Below are 18,123 nucleotides of genomic sequence, written 5' to 3'. Positions count from 1 at the left end.
GAGACATCTCTAATAGAAATAGAGATAGAGATATCTAATAGAGATAGAGATAGAGATATCTCTAATAGAGACAGATATCTCTATTAGAGACCGATAGAGATATCTCTATTAGAGATAGAGACATCTCTATTAGAGATAGAGACATCTCTAATAGAGATAGAGACATCTCTAATAGAGATAGAGACATCTCTAATAGAGATAGAGACATCTCTAATAGAGATAGATCTATCTCTAATAGAGATAGATCTATCTCTAATAGAGATAGATCTATCTCTAATAGAGCTATAGATCTCTAATAGAGCTAGAGATCTCTAATAGAGATAGATACATCTCTAATAGAGACATCTCTAATAGAGATAGTGACATCTCTAATAGAGATAGTGACATCTCTAATAGAGATAGTGACATCTCTAATAGAGATAGTGACATCTCTAATAGAGATAGTGACATCTCTAATAGAGATAGTGACATCTCTAATAGAGATAGTGACATCTCTAATAGAGATAGAGATAGAGTGGGGGATTTCAACATCCATATGGACAGAACAGACTGTGCCCAAGCAGAGATATTAAGGGCCACCCTGATGGCCGCAAATCTGAGCCTAATTAATAAGGGACCCACACACAGGGCGGGTCACACACTCGATCTCATCCTTTCGAACATTGAAGGGGTGTTGCTGGAAGATCCTCTGCCACTACTTTGGTCTGACCATCGGCTTTTACCTTTTTCAATAAATTTGGCAGCTGACAGACCAACGCCAAGCAAACGAGTTTTCATGAAAAGACAATGGTCGAAGCTTGTCCCGTCCGCTATGGGCCCAGTCCTGGTGCAAAACATGCCCACGTTAACTCGGAACGCTAATTCTGACGCGCAGCGGCTTCATTACTGGATTGAAAATATGATTTCATCCATTGCTCCAGCTAAACGCGCGCTGTCCAAAAGGGACTCCCCCTCTGCTCCATGGTTCTCACAGGATCTTAGAACGGAGAAGGCTAAATGTAAACGTTTGGAGAGGCGGTTGAGGGTAAATTATGGGACTCTGGAGAGAACTCATTATAAGATGGCCTCCCATAAATTTCAGAAGGCTGTCCGAAAGGCAAAGAAACAATTTTTTGCTGCGTCAATTGAACAGGCAGAACACTCCAGCAAGGAAGTCTTCAAGGTGGTTCAGTCCTTCTTCAAGCCTAGATGCATTGAAAGGGAGATACCGCCTTCGGTCACTATCTGTAATAAAATCTCGGATTTCTTTGACCAGAAGATTAAGAGCATTTATGATTCATTTGGCCCAGAGGTAGCAACAGAGAAAACAGAATAATCTGCTAAACTGCTGATAAGCGGTCCGCTGACCTGTTTTCAACCTGTAACTCTGCCCGCGGTTTTACATGAATTAAGGTGTTGCAAGTCAGGCTCGCCGGATGACCCCTGCCCTCCCAAACTGTGGTGCACAATGGCGGATTTTGTGGCCCCGTCCTTACAACACGTCTGGAATACATCCATCTCATCGGGGGTCTTCCCAGACATATGGAAACATGCTACCCTCCTCCCCTTAAAGAAAAAGCCTAATGGAGATCCTACGGATCTCACCAACCTACGCCCTATCTCCCTTCTGGCTGCCCCGGGCAAGATGCTGGAGAAAGTTGTCCAGCGGCAACTCAGTAAATACATAGAGGACAACAAGATTCTGCACGAGACTCAGTCAGGTTTTAGACCAGGTTTTAGCACCGAGACAGCTCTGATCGAGGTGGCAGAATCAATAAGATGGTCGTTAGATTCGGGAGACTCAGCTTTGCTGGTGCTCCTGGATCTTTCGGCGGCTTTCGACACCGTTGATCACACAAGGTTGTTGATGAGACTGTCGGAAGTGGGCATACAGGATCAAGCGCTGGCCTGGTTACACTCCTACCTGTCCCAGCGAACCCAGAAGGTCGCCTTGGGGACTGTTTCTTCTACACCTAAGCAGTTAGGTTGTGGCGTACCTCAGGGCTCGGCGCTTAGTCCACTTCTATTTAATATCTATATGGCCCCACTCTTCACACTGATCTCTAACTGGGAGATCAAGGCAGTATCTTATGCCGATGATACTCAGCTTGTGTATCCATACGCAGAGGGGTCTGAGGCAGCCTTGTCAAATTTTAAAGGCTGCCTCCAGGATGTGGCGCGCTGGATGAACACTAATAAATTGAAACTTAATGTGGACAAAACGGAAGTGCTGCATTTTGGCACAGGCGCCCCGCCCCCCTCTGAGCTCTGGTGGCCGGCAGCAATGGGCTCCCCCCCCTCTCCCAGCCCCTCGGCAAAAAATCTGGGAGTGCGATGGGACAACAATCTGTCCTTTGTTTCCCACACCCAACAGCAGATGGGCTGTTGCTTGGGTAAACTTAGGAATCTTCGCAAAATCCTGCGACTTTTGCCGACACATTGCAGGAAAATGGTAATCCATGCGACAGTCACATCTAGATTGGATTACGCGAATGGCCTGTTCCTGGGATTGCCCAAATACTTAATTCAACGCTTGCAAGTGGTCCAGAATGCGGCTGCGAGACTGTTAATGCATATTCCATTCAAGCATTCCATCTCTCCGCATCTTCGATCACTTCACTGGCTACCTGTGGCACACAGGATTAAATTCAAGGCTCTTACGTTAGCTTTCAGATCCTTGTTTGGCTCATGTCCTACTTACTTGAGGGACCGCCTGCCAAGATACACGCAGGCCCGCTCTCTTCGCTCCAACCTCCGGACCCAGCTTGCAGTCCCGCGAATAAGAAGGGCCCGGCTGGGCGGCAGAACGTTCTCTGCCAATGTAGCAAGTCTTTGGAACTCACTCCCCCCGGAGCTCCAACAGGCCCCCTCTGAATCGTGTTTTAAATCAATGCTGAAAACCTGGCTTTTCTCCCAACCTCGTTAATTAACTGTTTTGCACTTCGGTATTTGTTTTTTCTGCTTGCGTTCAGCGCCGGGACACCTCCTGGAGAGGTAACTGTTCGCGCTTTATAAAATTCTGTATTATTATTATTATTATAGAGACATCTCTAATAGAGATAGAGATAGAGATATCTCTAATAGAGATAGAGATATCTCTAATAGAGATAGAGATATCTCTATTAGAGACCGATAGAGATATCTCTATTAGAGATAGAGACATCTCTAATAGAGATAGACATCTCTGATAGAGATAGACATCTCTGATAGAGATAGAGATAGAGATAGAGATCTCTAATAGAGATTGAGATAGAGATATCTCTAATAGAAATAGAGATATCTCTAATAGAGATAGAGATCTTTAATAGAGATAGAGATAGAGATCTTTAATAGAGATAGAGATAGAGACATCTCTAACAGAGATAGAGACATCTCTAACAGAGATAGAGACATCTCTAACCGAGATAGAGACATCTCTAACAGAGATAGAGACATCTCTAACAGAGATAGAGACATCTCTAACAGAGATAGAGACATCTCTAACAGAGATAGAGATATCTAATAGAAATAGAGATATCTCTAATAGAAATAGAGATATCTCAAATAGAGATAGAGATATCTCAAATAGAGATAGAGACATCTCTAATAGAGATAGAGACATCTCTACTAGAGATAGAGACATCTCTACTAGAGATAGAGACATCTCTACTAGAGATAGAGATCTCTAATAGAGATAGATATATCTCTAATAGAGATAGAGACATCTCTAATAGAGATAGACATCTCTAATAGAGACAGAGACATCTCTAATAGAGATAGAGATCTATCTATATTTATCGAGATAGAGAGAGATAGAGATCAAGATATCTCTAATAGAGATAGAGACATCTCTAATAGAGATAGAGACATCTCTAATAGAGATAGAGATCTCTAATAGAGATAGAGATCGAGATCTCTAATAGAGACAGAGACATCTCTAATAGAGATAGAGACATCTCTAATAGAGATAGAGACATCTCTAATAGAGATAGAGATAGATCTATCTCGATAAATATAGATAGATCTCTATCTCTATTAGAGATGTCTCTATCTCTATTAGAGATGTCTCTCTCTCTATTAGAGATGTCTCTCTCTCTATTAGAGATATATCTCTCTCTATTAGAGATATATCTATCTCTATTAGAGATATCTCTATCTCTATTAGAGATATCTCTATTAGAGATATCTCTATCTCTATTAGATATCTCTATCTCTATTAGAGATATCTCTATCTCTATTAGAGATATCTCTATCTCTATTAGAGATATCTCTGTCTCTATTAGAGATATCTTGATCTCTATCTCTCTCTATCTCGATAAATATAGATAGATCTCTATTAGAGATGTCTATCTCTATTAGAGATATCTTGATCTCTATCTCTCTCTATCTCGATAAATATAGATAGATCTATGTCTATAAATATAGATAGATCTATCTCTATAAATATAGATAGATCTATCTATATTTATAGAGATAGATCTATCTATATTTATCGAGATAGAGAGAGATAGAGATCAAGATATCTCTAATAGAGATAGAGACATCTCTAATAGAGATAGAGACATCTCTAATAGAGATAGAGACATCTCTAATAGAGATAGAGACATCTCTAATAGAGATAGAGATCTCTAATAGAGATAGAGACATCTCTAATAGAGATAGAGACATCTCTAATAGAGATAGACATCTCTAATAGAGATAGAGACATCTCTAATAGAGATAGAGACATCTCTAATAGAGATAGAGACATCTCTAATAGAGATAGACATCTCTAATAGAGATAGAGATATCTAATAGAGATAGAGACATCTCTAATAGAGATAGAGATATCTAATAGAGATAGAGACATCTCTAATAGAGATAGAGAGATATCTCTAATAGAGATGGAGATATCTCTAATAGAGATAGAGATAGATCTATCTATATTTATCGAGATAGAGATAGATCTATCTATATTTATCGAGATAGAGATAGATCTATCTATATTTATCGAGATAGAGATAGATCTATCTATATTTATCGAGATAGAGATAGATCTAGCTCTAATAGAGATAGATCTATCTATATTTATCGAGATAGACAGAGATAGATCTATCTATATTTATCGAGATAGAGACAGAGATAGAGTTAGATCTATCTATATTTATTGAGATAGAGATAGAGATAGAGATAGATCTATCTATATTTATCGAGATAGATCTATCTCTATCTCGATAAATATAGATAGATCTATCTCTATCTATATTTATCGAGATAGAGATAGATCTATCTATATTTATCGAGATAGAGATAGATCTATCTCTATCTCTATCTCGATAAATATAGATAGATCTATCTATCTCTATCTCGATAAATATAGATAGATCTATCTCTCTCTCTATTAGAGATGTCTCTCTCTCTATTAGAGTTATCTTTATCTCTATCTCTATTAGAGATATCTCTATCTCTAATAGAGATAGAGATAAAGATATCTCTAATAGAGATAAAGATATCTCTAATAGAGAGAGATAGATCTATCTATATTTATCGAGATAGATCTATCTATATTTATCGAGAGAGATAGATAGATCTATCTCTATCGAGATAGAGAGAGATAGAGATAGTGATCGAGATATCTCTATTAGAGATAGAGATCGAGATATCTCTATTAGAGATAGAGATCTCTAACAGAGATAGAGACATCTCTAATAGAGATAGAGACATCTCTAATAGAGATAGAGACATCTCGAATAGAGATAGAGACATCTCGAATAGAGATAGAGACATCTCTAATAGAGATAGAGACATCTCTAATAGAGATAGAGACATCTCTAATAGAGATAGAGACATCTCTAATAGAGATAGAGACATCTCTAATAGAGATAGAGACATCTCTAATAGAGATAGAGACATCTCTAATAGAGATAGAGACATCTCTAATAGAGATCTCTAATAGAGATAGAGACATCTCTAATAGAGATAGAGATCTCTAATAGAGATAGAGATGTCTCTAATAGAGATAGAGATGTCTCTAATCTATCGAGATAGAGATAGATCTATCTATATTTATCGAGATAGAGATCTATAATAGAGATAGAGATAAAGATATCTCTAATAGAGATAGAGATAAAGATATCTCTAATAGAGAGAGAGACATCTCTAATAGAGAGAGAGATAGATCTATCTATATTTATCGAGATAGATCTATCTATATTTATCGAGATAGAGATAGAGATCTCTAATAGAGATAGATCTATCTATATTTATCGAGAGAGATAGAGATAGTGATCGAGATCTCTATTAGAGATAGAGATAGAGATATCTCTAATAGAGAGATCTCTAATAGAGCTAGAGATCTCTAATAGAGATAGATACATCTCTAATAGAGACATCTCTAATAGAGATAGAGACATCTCTAATAGAGATAGAGACATCTCTAATAGAGATAGAGACAGCTCTAATAGAAATAGAGATAGAGACGTCTCTAATAGAGATAGAGACGTCTCTAATAGAGATAGAGACGTCTCTAATAGAGATAGAGACGTCTCTAATAGAGATAGAGACGTCTCTAATAGAGATAGAGACATCTCTAATAGAGATAGAGACATCTCTAATAGAGATAGAGACATCTCTAATAGAGATAGAGATATCTCTATTAGAGACCGATAGAGATATCTCTATTAGAGATGTCTCTATCTCTATCAGAGATGTCTCTATCTCTATTAGAGATGTCTCTATCTCTATTAGAGATGTCTCTATCTCTAATAGAGATATCTCTATCTCTAATAGAGATATCTCTATCTCTAATAGAGATATCTCTATCTCTAATAGAGATATCTCTATCTCTAATAGAGATATCTCTATCTCTAATAGAGATATCTCTATCTCTAATAGAGATATCTCTATCTCTAATAGAGATATCTCTATCTCTATCTCAATTAGAGATATATCTATCTCTAATAGAGATAGATATCTCTATTAGAGACAGATAGAGATATCTCTATTAGAGATAGAGATATCGCTATTAGAGATAGAGATAGAGACATCTCTGATAGAGATTGACATCTCTGATAGAGATAGACATCTCTAATAGAGATAGAGATCTCTAATAGAGATTGAGATAGAGATATCTCTAATAGAAATAGAGATATCTCTAATAGATAGAGATATCTCTGATAGAGATAGCTCTAATAGAGATAGAGATAGCTCTAATAGAGATCTCTAATAGAGATAGAGATCTCTAATAGAGATAGAGAGATCTCTAATAGAGATAGAGAGATCTCTAATAGAGATAGAGATCTCTAATAGAGATAGAGATCTCTAATAGAGATATCTAATAGAGATAGAGATAGAGACATCTCTAACAGAGATAGAGACATCTCTAATAGAGATATCTCTAATAGAGATATCTCTAATAGAGATATCTCTAATAGAGATATCTCTAATAGAGATAGAGACATCTCTAATAGAGATAGAGATATCTCTAATAGAGATAGATAGAGACATCTCTAATAGAGATAGAGATAGAGATATCTCTAATAGAGATAGAGATATCTCTAATAGAGATAGAGATATCTCTAATAGAGATAGAGATATCTCTAATAGAGATAGACATCTCTAATAGATAGAGATATCTCTAATAGAGATAGAGATCGAGACAACTCTAATAGAGATAGAGACATCTCTAATAGAGATAGAGATATCTCTAATAGAGATATCTCTAATAGAGATAGAGACATCTCTAATAGAGATAGAGAGAGACATCTCTAATAGAGATAGAGATAGAGACATCTCTAATAGATAGAGATATCTCTAATAGAGATAGAGATAGAGACATCTCTAATAGAGATAGAGATATCTCTAATAGAGATAGAGATATCTCTAATAGAGATAGAGATATCTCTAATAGAGATATCTCTAATAGAGATATCTCTAATAGAGAGAGATATCTTTAATAGAGATAGAGATAGAGACATCTCTAATAGATAGAGATATCTCTAATAGAGATAGAGACATCTCTAATAGAGATAGAGACATCTCTAATAGAGATAGAGACATCTCTAATAGAGATAGAGACATCTCTAATAGAGATAGAGACATCTCTAATAGAGATAGAGAGACATCTCTAATAGAGATAGAGAGACATCTCTAATAGAGATAGAGAGACATCTCTAATAGAGAGAGATAGAGATCTCTAATAGAGATAGAGATAGAGATATCTCTAATAGAAATAGAGATCTCTAATAGAGATAGAGACATCTCTAATAGAGATAGAGACATCTCTAATAGAGATAGAGACATCTCTAATAGAGATAGAGACATCTCTAATAGAGATAGAGACATCTCTAATAGAGATAGAGACATCTCTAATAGAGATAGAGACATCTCTAATAGAGATAGAGATATCTCTAATAGAGATAGAGATATCTCTAATAGAGATAGAGATATCTCTAATAGAGATAGAGAGACATCTCTAATAGAGATAGAGACATCTCTAATAGAGATAGAGATAGAGACATCTCTAATAGAGATAGAGATATCTCTAATAGAGCTAGAGATATCTCTAATAGAGCTAGAGATATCTCTAATAGAGATAGAGATAGAGAGAGTTTTTGCCAGTAAGTGCTTGCTTCCATTTACTGTGCCAGGGCTACAATATATGGCTGGCTCAATAAGGCCACCCCCCCCCCCTTTCATCCATTGCTTTATAGAAGCCTGTACAGCTAGGTCTTAGGCACTCATGGGACTCACCAGTCAAAACCCTCATGGCTCCATGCACTGCATTCCGATCTCCACTGACTTGCATCTCCATCAGCAAGTTGAAAAGCTGAGGCCAGGCCTCAGGCCAGTCCCAGTGCGCTATCGCAGATACCGCATAGGCCACGCTGGAGCGCACCTTGCTGATTGACTCCCTCAGCCCGTTGGGAAGCAGCTGCCTGATGACCATTTTCGCCTGCAAGATCAAAAGCAGTACAGTTTGAGGCATACCTAAAAAAATAGAATGAACTAGGGCACATGGAATAAAGTAATCGCTGCAGGAAAAACTAATTTAAAAAAGCTACAAGAGACCTTTTCCTGCAGACACCGACCTGACAAGTGGCAAGCCGACCAGGACTGGGCCCTCCTGTTGGCCTACTCTGTGAATTTTTAAGTGCCTCCCCTGAGGTCCTGTGGGCCTTTAGAAGTGTACTTCTGTGGTGGACTGGGACTTAAAGGATTAGAGTAAGAGGGTAAAATGTTTGACCAGCATGACCTAATCACTTCAACGCGGTCAGTGTCAAACTGCGCCCATGTCCTGTTCTACTGCAACCATTGATTACTACTACCACTGTGTGGTATCTGGGTTACCCTAATAGGATTTTTGACAATTTGGTGCCATTCTGTTGATGACATTTTACTCTGTTTTTCCAATTCATTTTGGGATTTTCATTGATTTGCATTTCCACTGCAAATTATTACTTTAGTACTGAATAAATACACATTTTCTCAAACTGCTCTGCATCATAGCTACCTGGGGGTTGAGCTCAGGTAAATGTAGGGACTTTAAGGGATCACCCTTCCAAAGATTGTGATTATTGATCCCAAGTGGTGCCAACCCAGTCCTGGGCCCTTGGAAGTAGGTATAAACTGCTGCTCCAGCAAAAAAGCACGCATCGAAGATGTGTGCGGTTCGGAACCGGTGCATCTCCCTTGACGATGACGCATCCCCACTACTGCAAGGATTGACAGCAACGCATCACCACCACTGTGAGGTCCCACTGCAACGCAGCCCCAACTGCGCAGTGCATCGACCCTAGTTCTGACGCATCACCCGCCTTTATCCTAAGTATCACACTGCATACTCTGGTCCTCATGGTGGACACAAACATGGTACATTACAGCGGGCCAAGGCTGGTCCCTGTATCTGACCAGCACTCCATCGTGGTTGGCCTGAACTTTTGGATTTGACTCAGTGTAGCGCAACCAGATAGCCCTTTTTCATGATTTATGTTTTTAATCACTGCAATTCAGTTTATTCTTTAAAAATTCATAACTGCGGTTATACTTACTGGACTTTTGTCCTTTTGGTCTTGTTTTGTTCTTTAAATTAAGCTATAGTTTTCTAACCAGGTGTGGTATCTTTTTGTGATGTGTTTCCACTGTTTGAATGGTTTCTCAAATACTTTACACTCTGTCTCTGAAGAGAAGCCTGACAGCTCTGTGCCAAGCTACCAGAGGGTGAGTACAGGTTAATTTAGGGTGTGTATCTGACTTAACCTGTTTAGGATTGTGGTACCTGCTTGGACAGGATGCATACCTCTGCCAAACAAAAACCCAATTTTTAACAGTAAACATAACTGAGAATCTGTACACCTCATACCTTTAGTAAGACCTACATAGTTTGTTACTGTGTCACTTAAATTTAGATCATCCCCTGAGACACTCTTCGACTACAACACTTAAGGTCATACTCTACTCGCACAAACTTACAAATATGCTTGCAAACCCCGGGCTGTGATCATTCTCAGACAAGGCAGTAATTCCCTGCATGCAAGTAATTAAAAACAGCATGCTCACTGCAACTAATTATTTTTGGATGCTTTGTTGGTGGCAGAGAGTTTGGTTCAAGAAGCAGGATGCAGGGCACACAAGCAGTTTCACAATATACCATTTTGTCCACCCAGAGTTAGGAAAATAGGAGAACCAGAAATATACAATTACCTTTATCATAGGTCAGTCAAGGCACACAGGTTAGATACTCGTTATCAGAAAACCCTAACATTTAAGCTAGTGGGAAACCTTAAGATCTAACCTAGTACACCAAGAAGTGTGTAATGGTTAATGGCAATCCAAATACATACCCTTTCAGTGGTCTCCGGTGATCTAAATTTTTCCGACTGGGAGCACCAGTGAGTTTCCACATACTGTTTCAGAACAACCGATGCAAGCTGGAAAGACAATCATCAGATTTAAGCTTCAAACATGCAGTATTTCGTTTTTCTTTAATTTGGTAATGTAAAAGTTTGTTACATAGAGCCCTGAAAATTTACCACAGTCCTTAACGAGAAGGCAATGATACAAGCAGCTGAGAAATCCAACCAGCAATGGGCCCTCAAACGGATAAGTTCAGTTTACATTCATGACGATATGTAGTACCCACACCAGATACCAGGCAGAGGGAAAAGTGCATTGTTTATAAAGACAGGAAAATAAACCATGTGTGTAAAGTCTAAAAACCTCAACGTTACAGGAATGGTTACTAACATCACACACATTTGTAGAAGCAGATTGCACATAAGCCCTCCTGCCCCCATACATCCTTCTCTCTGCCCCCCGCCCCCTTAACGGAGTTCCACAGATCCTATTGATTTCAGTAGTATGAACCACTTTAGGGTTCCCCAAAATTTGCAATGGAAGACTTGCTTTAAAGCGCATGCCAGAATGCCACCTCAAAAACAGTGCATGCTATAAATGTGGAACTGGCAATACCCGGTCACTAGCAAACTCTCATATCCTTCGGCAAGGATGGTCCTATGCAAAACTATCAAAAATAAAATGTGGATTCCGCAGATCACGCACACTCTACTCAAATCCTCCAAGAATTAAGGATAAAGCATTAACCTCTGATCCCAGAAAAAGATTGTCTATCTAGACAGAATTGCACAGTGTGAAACTGGAGAATTTGGAATGAATCCAAGTTTCCCTGCTTGACCAAACTGCGTGATCATAGATAATTTATTTCACTAAGCCTCCATTTTGTTCCTTATCACATATGAGAGAACCTTCAAATACAAGAACTCACAACGTATTCTGGAGAAAAACCTCTTTTGCTTGCTTTAATAGACTAGAATATTGCTCCATGTACAAAAAGAATTCAGCCCACGTATAGGGTACACATCCCCTCTAACTTGCACCTTAGTTCACTAAAAGCACCGTCATCCAAAAGGATCAGGAATGTTTGTTAATCCATGTTTAAAAACTCTTGCTTGGCTTCAAATACAAAACTTTATACAAAAATATTTGACTTAAACTTCACTACTGATGTCACTACAGTAATACTAGGCATCTTTGCTGCGGAGACTATTCCGCCCCTTAAACAAACCAGATCTTCTCTTGATCAGCCTTCTACTGATCTGTGAACTAAACTCATTCTTATCAGTATGAAAATGCTTGACAAATAAAAGTGGAGTGCTCTTTAAAATAGCAGCAGCAAGACGGCGTCTGAGTAGAAGCCACCTTACCTCTCTCCCCCTTGGCGGTGTAAATATCCCGGCTGGTGGCTACGAGTATGCGCTGGAGCTGCAGTGAAGTCCACGACTGTCGCGGTGTTCTTCGGTGGATTTCTCCGACATTCCATCAAGTCTGACAGCGAGGATATGCCTGCGAGGCTCAAGGGAACTTCTGCGGGGGGTACTGGGAGGCCCTAACACGGCTTCTGCTAACAGTGTTAGCAGGTTCCGGGCACGCCTACGGTGGCTGCCAGGAAACTAACACGCTATCGGCTGGAGCACTGCTAGAAACAGAGCACGAGCCCAACACCAAGACCGTTGCAATGGCTGCTCAAGGAAGGGTAAAAGCAGCGAACGACCACTACTGCCGTACAGTTGCGGCGTGAGGGCTCTGATTTGAAAATAGATCTCAAAAAGGGGGAGCTACGGCTAAATAAACGCGACAAACAGGGAAAAATCGAACATCACAAAATTGAACTTCCAGGAAAAACAAATCTACGGCGAGCTAAACCACCTACTGATGTAGGGAAATCGCAACCATCCATCTTAAACATCTTCTCACCCAAAGCTTTGGGTGGGGAATGGGTCACCCAAATTGAGATGCAAAAGGATTCCAGCATTAACAATGGCAATGAGGATATGGACAGGGCTTGAAGCGACCATATATCAGAAACTGACCAAGCAATAACATCTGCAGTGCAAACACCCACTGGACAAAGTAAAAGGTCAGACGTCCCGGACGGGGGAAACATGACTCCCTGGCAGGAAAATTGTGAGAACACCATCATAGAGGCACATGTACATGCCGTACATATTAGTCCGAGGGAAGACGTCTTAGTGGAGGGCACTCGACCCCGGATGATGGATGCGGGTATGTCTGGCATAACTAATAGCGAACAGGAAAGCAGAGTAACAGCTGTGGCTAGCAAGACTGGGCTACACTCTCTTGGAGGAAGTGAGGCCAAATATGGAAGTTGGCTGTTTGACCCCAGATGTACCGGGGAAAAATTAATCTCACTGACAGAAGAGTCAGAGGTTTCAGACATTAGCCTATCTATCAGTAGTGAGGAGGATGGTGTGGGGCTCCTCCTCAGATAATACCAGCCCTTCAGAGATCGCCACAACCACAAAGAAAAAAAAACAAACGGAAGATCCCAGGGGAGCACAAGATGGTGGAGGAAGTAGGGTGGGACTATTTAGCAACACAAATGCTCCCCCCCCCCGAGGGGATAGATGAAGGTGAGATGCAAACGGCGGTGAATTCCAATGGGATCTCAGATCATATGAAGCGAGTAAACCCCGCCGAGTCCTCACTGGCTCTGATCTTGCAGTCCCTGCGAGCCTTTCAGGATGCTGTTAAAACCGACAATCGACAGGCACGGCTAGCCACTAAAACTCCAAGGCTCCGTACAGAAAGTTTGAAAGATCTGCTCGGACATTGCTGAGTGACTGAATATGGTGGAGTAACGCATTGGAAATGCTGGAAAGCACAGTGGTAATGTTGAAGGCGCAGGCCTCATTGCAGGACAGTACTATAAAAGGATGTGATGTGGAAGCTCGAGGACTATGAGAACCAGCAGCGGCGCAGTACTCTAAGGCTGTTAGGGGGCCCGGAGAACTGTGAGGGCAACAATGTAAGAAAGTTCGTAGTAAATATGCTGAGAGGCCCCCTACCAGAGCTTTCTACAGGAGATTGGGACAAGGAAGTTCAATGTGCTCACAGATTCCCTATTTCACCATCAAGGCATTCCTCCGGAGAAAATCTCTACCGAGTGCCAAATTGATTTATTTTGCCGACTTTTTGCTTCGTCAAGCCGTGTATGATCTAGCTGGACCCAATGTCAAAAGGAGGTTTGAAGGTTTTTCCTTTTTTACTAAGCCTGACTTTGCACATGCTACGTACGGTCGAAAGGAGATTACGGCCCAGGCAATTAATGACCCCATTTCAATCTGCAGGGGCCTTGGTTTTCTTACAAAATCCAGCCAGGTTGAAGGAGATATACAAATGCCAGAATTTCAGTTCCACTTCTGAAGTTCAATGACAGAAACTTTTGGACGATATTGCAACAGGGAATATTGGGGGTAAATAGTAAAAATATCTATTGTAAGCAAGGATTTCAGGCTTATGAACAGTGGTTCCTCGGGATACGAGTATCTGGCAAGCCACATTCAAAGGGGGAGGAGGTAAAGGGAGAGGATGGGTGGCACAGACGTGCTCACACGGGCTCATGTTTAAGCCTGGTTGCCTGATTTTTGGTGTGGGGGGTAGAGGGGGCGATACTTAGGGGACGAGAGGAACATAGTTAAGTTTGCATTGTTTCTTAGATGTCAGACATTTGTGCAGTACTTTGTAGTAAAAGGATAGAGATTTTTGGAAGTGTGGCAAGGTTTAATGGAGATAGGGTATCAGTCATAGGCCAGCACCATAAAAGTGTATGGGGGTATTGAGAGCGGCATCCATCAATATATGTGGCCTAAATGATGTGAAGAAAAGACAATGTTGCGGTTGGGTTACAGTCGCTGGGTGCTAATATCATTTGCATCCAGGAGACACATATAGATGGGTCACAACTACAGATTTTAAATACACTGAGATTTAGGGTGGTAAGTGAGATGACACAGGGGGCCAAGGTACGGGGTGTGGTGATCCTGGCCAAAGGAGGGGGGCTGCAGTTTAAGCGATCATGTTCAGATAAATGTTGTCATTGCGCAATCACTGAATGCCAATATGGGGCGGGGAAGAAACTAACGAGTACAATATTTGGATGCAATGGTGATGATCCTACAGTATTGAATACTATCTCGAGCGAATTTGCTCACTAGCCACTCAAACTTATTGTATGTAGAGACTACAATATTAATCTACCAAGCGATTGTTCTCTTGAGGGAGGAGATATGTGGGACAGAAGCCAAAAGTTTTTTTTTTTTTTTTTTTAACCAAACCTTCTGAGTGCCTACCTCCCCTCGCCTTCGCATATTGAAGTTGGTTGTAGTCGGAAGGAAAATATAGAGTCAATCGGATGTTTAAGAGCTGTGGGGAGACTGGAGATTGGAACAAACAAAGGATTGCTGTGGACACTACCGGAGCGGTGAGCGGGGCGTTGAGTACGAGACGAGCTGAGTCCGGAGGAGAGGGGCACCTGACCCAGCGGAGCACCCCAGAGCGGTCCAGAGTGGTCTACGGAGCTTTTTCTTGCTACAAAGAGGTCTGCCCTGCGGGTACTTTGCCACTTATTTACTTACTTTTGTGGCCTGTGTCAGAGGCCTCTCTTCGCTCTGCTTTGCCGCATTGGGGGATTGACCGGCGGGAGCTTGCTTTTGGGGAGTGCTGTCGCTTGGTTGCCAGGTCCCTCCCGCCGCCGCACTTCGAGCCGCGGCCGCAGTGCGGGGGGACTAAAGCCCCCACAATCCTCCGCAAGTCCCGCCCACCGTCGACATCGCCGGAGGCGCAGAAAGGCACCGGCGTTTCCCCTGCGATGCGTGCGGGACCAGCCGGGCTAAGCTCGGGCACCCCTCTAAGCTGCTGTTAAGGTGAGCCCAAAAAAGCATTATGGGGAAACGAAACACCAGTGCCATCACACAGGCCTCTGAGGGCCCTTCTGTCCTCCCACCCTCCTTTGAGAGTATGCTGGAAAATGCTTTCAATTTGGTTAGCACTGAAATTGCCAATACCGAGAGGAGGATGTCATTGGGTCTTATGACTTCACATTTAGAGCTCCAGCAAGACTGCCCAAATAATGCTGTGCCGCTTTACCCTGCGGTCACAGTCACGAAATCTACCTTGTCGGTTAACCCACCGGCCAACCCCATGGTAGCTCAATTTGGGGGTAGCAGTTCAACTATTATCATTGACTCACAACAAGATCCTGTCATTCTAACCGTTAACCCTCCCCCGACCTCGAGTAATAAGACTGTCGGAGATAAGAGGAAAAGGGGTCCCTCGAAACAAACAATAAATAAAAGGAAACAACCCCTACGCAACAAGAATCAACCCACACCCCAGAGTATGTGGACCAGAGGGAAACAATTATCAGGGGGCGGCATGGATGGAATGGATAGTAATGAGTCTTTGCAACTGGTTGAGGGGGGATACAGTTATAATCCCCCATAAAGAAGGACATAACTCTGCCTGTACACAGACTGAGCCCATAATTGAAAGCGTTACTCAAAAAAAGTTAAACGGAAATTTTATTGAGACTATAGTCGACACAATTTTTAAACAAATGGAAAGTCAAATGATCAAATAGTTTAATACAATTTTTAAAAGACTTGATAGATTGGAAAACCAGGTAAAAAAGGAAGATGTAAAAAGGAAAGGGGTGATTAGCCTAGATCTGCTGAGGGGAGAACGACTACTGAAAGATATGGAGGCCGCTAGTAAGGTCATCTTGGGAGACGGGCCAATCATTAACAGTAGTACACTGGTAAATAACACTGCACCTAGGGATGCCTTAGCAGGAAAAAGCCGACCTGCAACACCATCGCAGCATACTCCAGCTGTAGAAGCTGGACCGCCGTGCCCCGCTAGTGCGGCTGCCGGTACATCAAAGAGGGGACCTAGTTCAGCCACCATAAAGTCGGGGAAACAAACTAATATGGGTTCAGACAAGGGTAAATCCGTTGATACTAGGTCTACAAAACAACCAGGGACAGCCCTTCACTTGCCCCCTGATGCCTGCCCTTATGTCTTGATCTTAGCAGGTGTACCATTGCTTAAGGGGGGACAAGGTGAGTCCTGGGTCCAGTTCAACAACAAGTGTATCGACTGGTTGACTAAACATAAAGGGGTTGGGACAAATATTTTGAGGGAAATCCTACAGTCCGTCGAGTGAGTTGGGTTGGTCCCTTATTTAAGAATATTAATGGAGACTGCATTGTAATTAATTTCAGGCACCCCTCAACAGCAAATTTTATACTCAATAGCAATAATATCTACCCCAGTCCCTCTACTGTTGTAACTCTACTACCGTTGAGTTACTTCTATAGGCCCCCTCAGAGATTATTTAGCCCAGCCCTACCATATTTTCTACTGTATAATAGATACAGTGTATTATCTGAGCTTGAGACCCAGGACTGATCATCAGCTATCCCTCCAGCTACAGCAGACAGTGATTACTTGAATGTAACTGACTCTGTGGAAGAATTGATAACTGGCCTCCCTATAGAGGTGTCCAACGGTGAAATTGAGGTAATTCTGTCACTTGATCCTAAAATAACTGCTCATGCCACCGCCACCCCTATATTGTCTGACAAATTAACAATTTTGAGTTGCAACATTGCCGGTTTAAATGCGAAAATGAAATTTAGGGACTGGATAGATTGGGTTACTAACTTTGATATTTTAATGTTCCAAGGAACTTGGTGTACTAGTTCTATGCTTCATGAGGGGTATAGCTGTTACAATCAAATTGTACCCGTTTTGGCTATGGGACGACCTAGTGGGGGTTTATCTATCTGGGTTAAGATTACTGCAGGAGCTAAAATTGAACCCTTGAAGACCAATGATATGAATTTTCAGGCCTTAATTTACACTAACGGGTTTAAATTATGCTTAATTAATTTTTATAATAATGACTTCACAACACATCCAAACACAAATTTGATAAGATTGTTTGATTTTATTGATGGAATTGTCGATGGACAAAAGCATGATAAACTTGATGGCATCTGTGTAGGAGGTGATTTTAACGCACACATTTATCCCCGAACCCCTTCCTGTAAAAGAGGGGAAAAATTGCTTAATTATTTAGCCACACGAGACTTAGTTAATATCATGGAGAAGGTAAATATTACCGCAAATAAAGGACCTGTGGCCACTTATGTTGGGCGTGGGAGTTCAACTACAATAGATTATGTATTTATATCTTCCCTGTTTGGGGATTGTCTATTAGAGGCTGAGGTTGTTAGCACTATATATAGTGACCACAACCCTATTCTGTGCAGTTTTAAATCCATCCAAAAACCGGGGAAACAGAGA

The 18,123-nt window shown here is 41.1% G+C and overlaps 1 protein-coding gene across 1 annotated transcript in view; it reads right to left on the bottom strand.

Moving 5' to 3' along the window:
- Positions 1-18,123, bottom strand: part of LOC146866941 (importin-9-like) — a 196,108-nt gene that overhangs the window by 108,914 nt on the left and 69,071 nt on the right. The window contains exons 3-4 of the mRNA XM_085614697.1: positions 10,779-10,865; positions 8,689-8,890 (exon numbers count right to left, since the gene is read on the bottom strand). Of these exons, the coding sequence (XP_085470823.1) occupies positions 8,689-8,890; positions 10,779-10,865 (289 nt within the window). The remainder of the gene's footprint in view (positions 1-8,688; positions 8,891-10,778; positions 10,866-18,123) is intronic.

The sequence above is a fragment of the Triturus cristatus genome, chromosome 1_2 (assembly GCF_964204655.1).
Source record: "Triturus cristatus chromosome 1_2, aTriCri1.1, whole genome shotgun sequence".
Lineage (NCBI taxonomy): Eukaryota > Metazoa > Chordata > Amphibia > Caudata > Salamandridae > Triturus > Triturus cristatus.
Note: the sequence above shows the minus strand (reverse complement) of the source record. Positions and strands in the feature narration are given on the sequence as shown.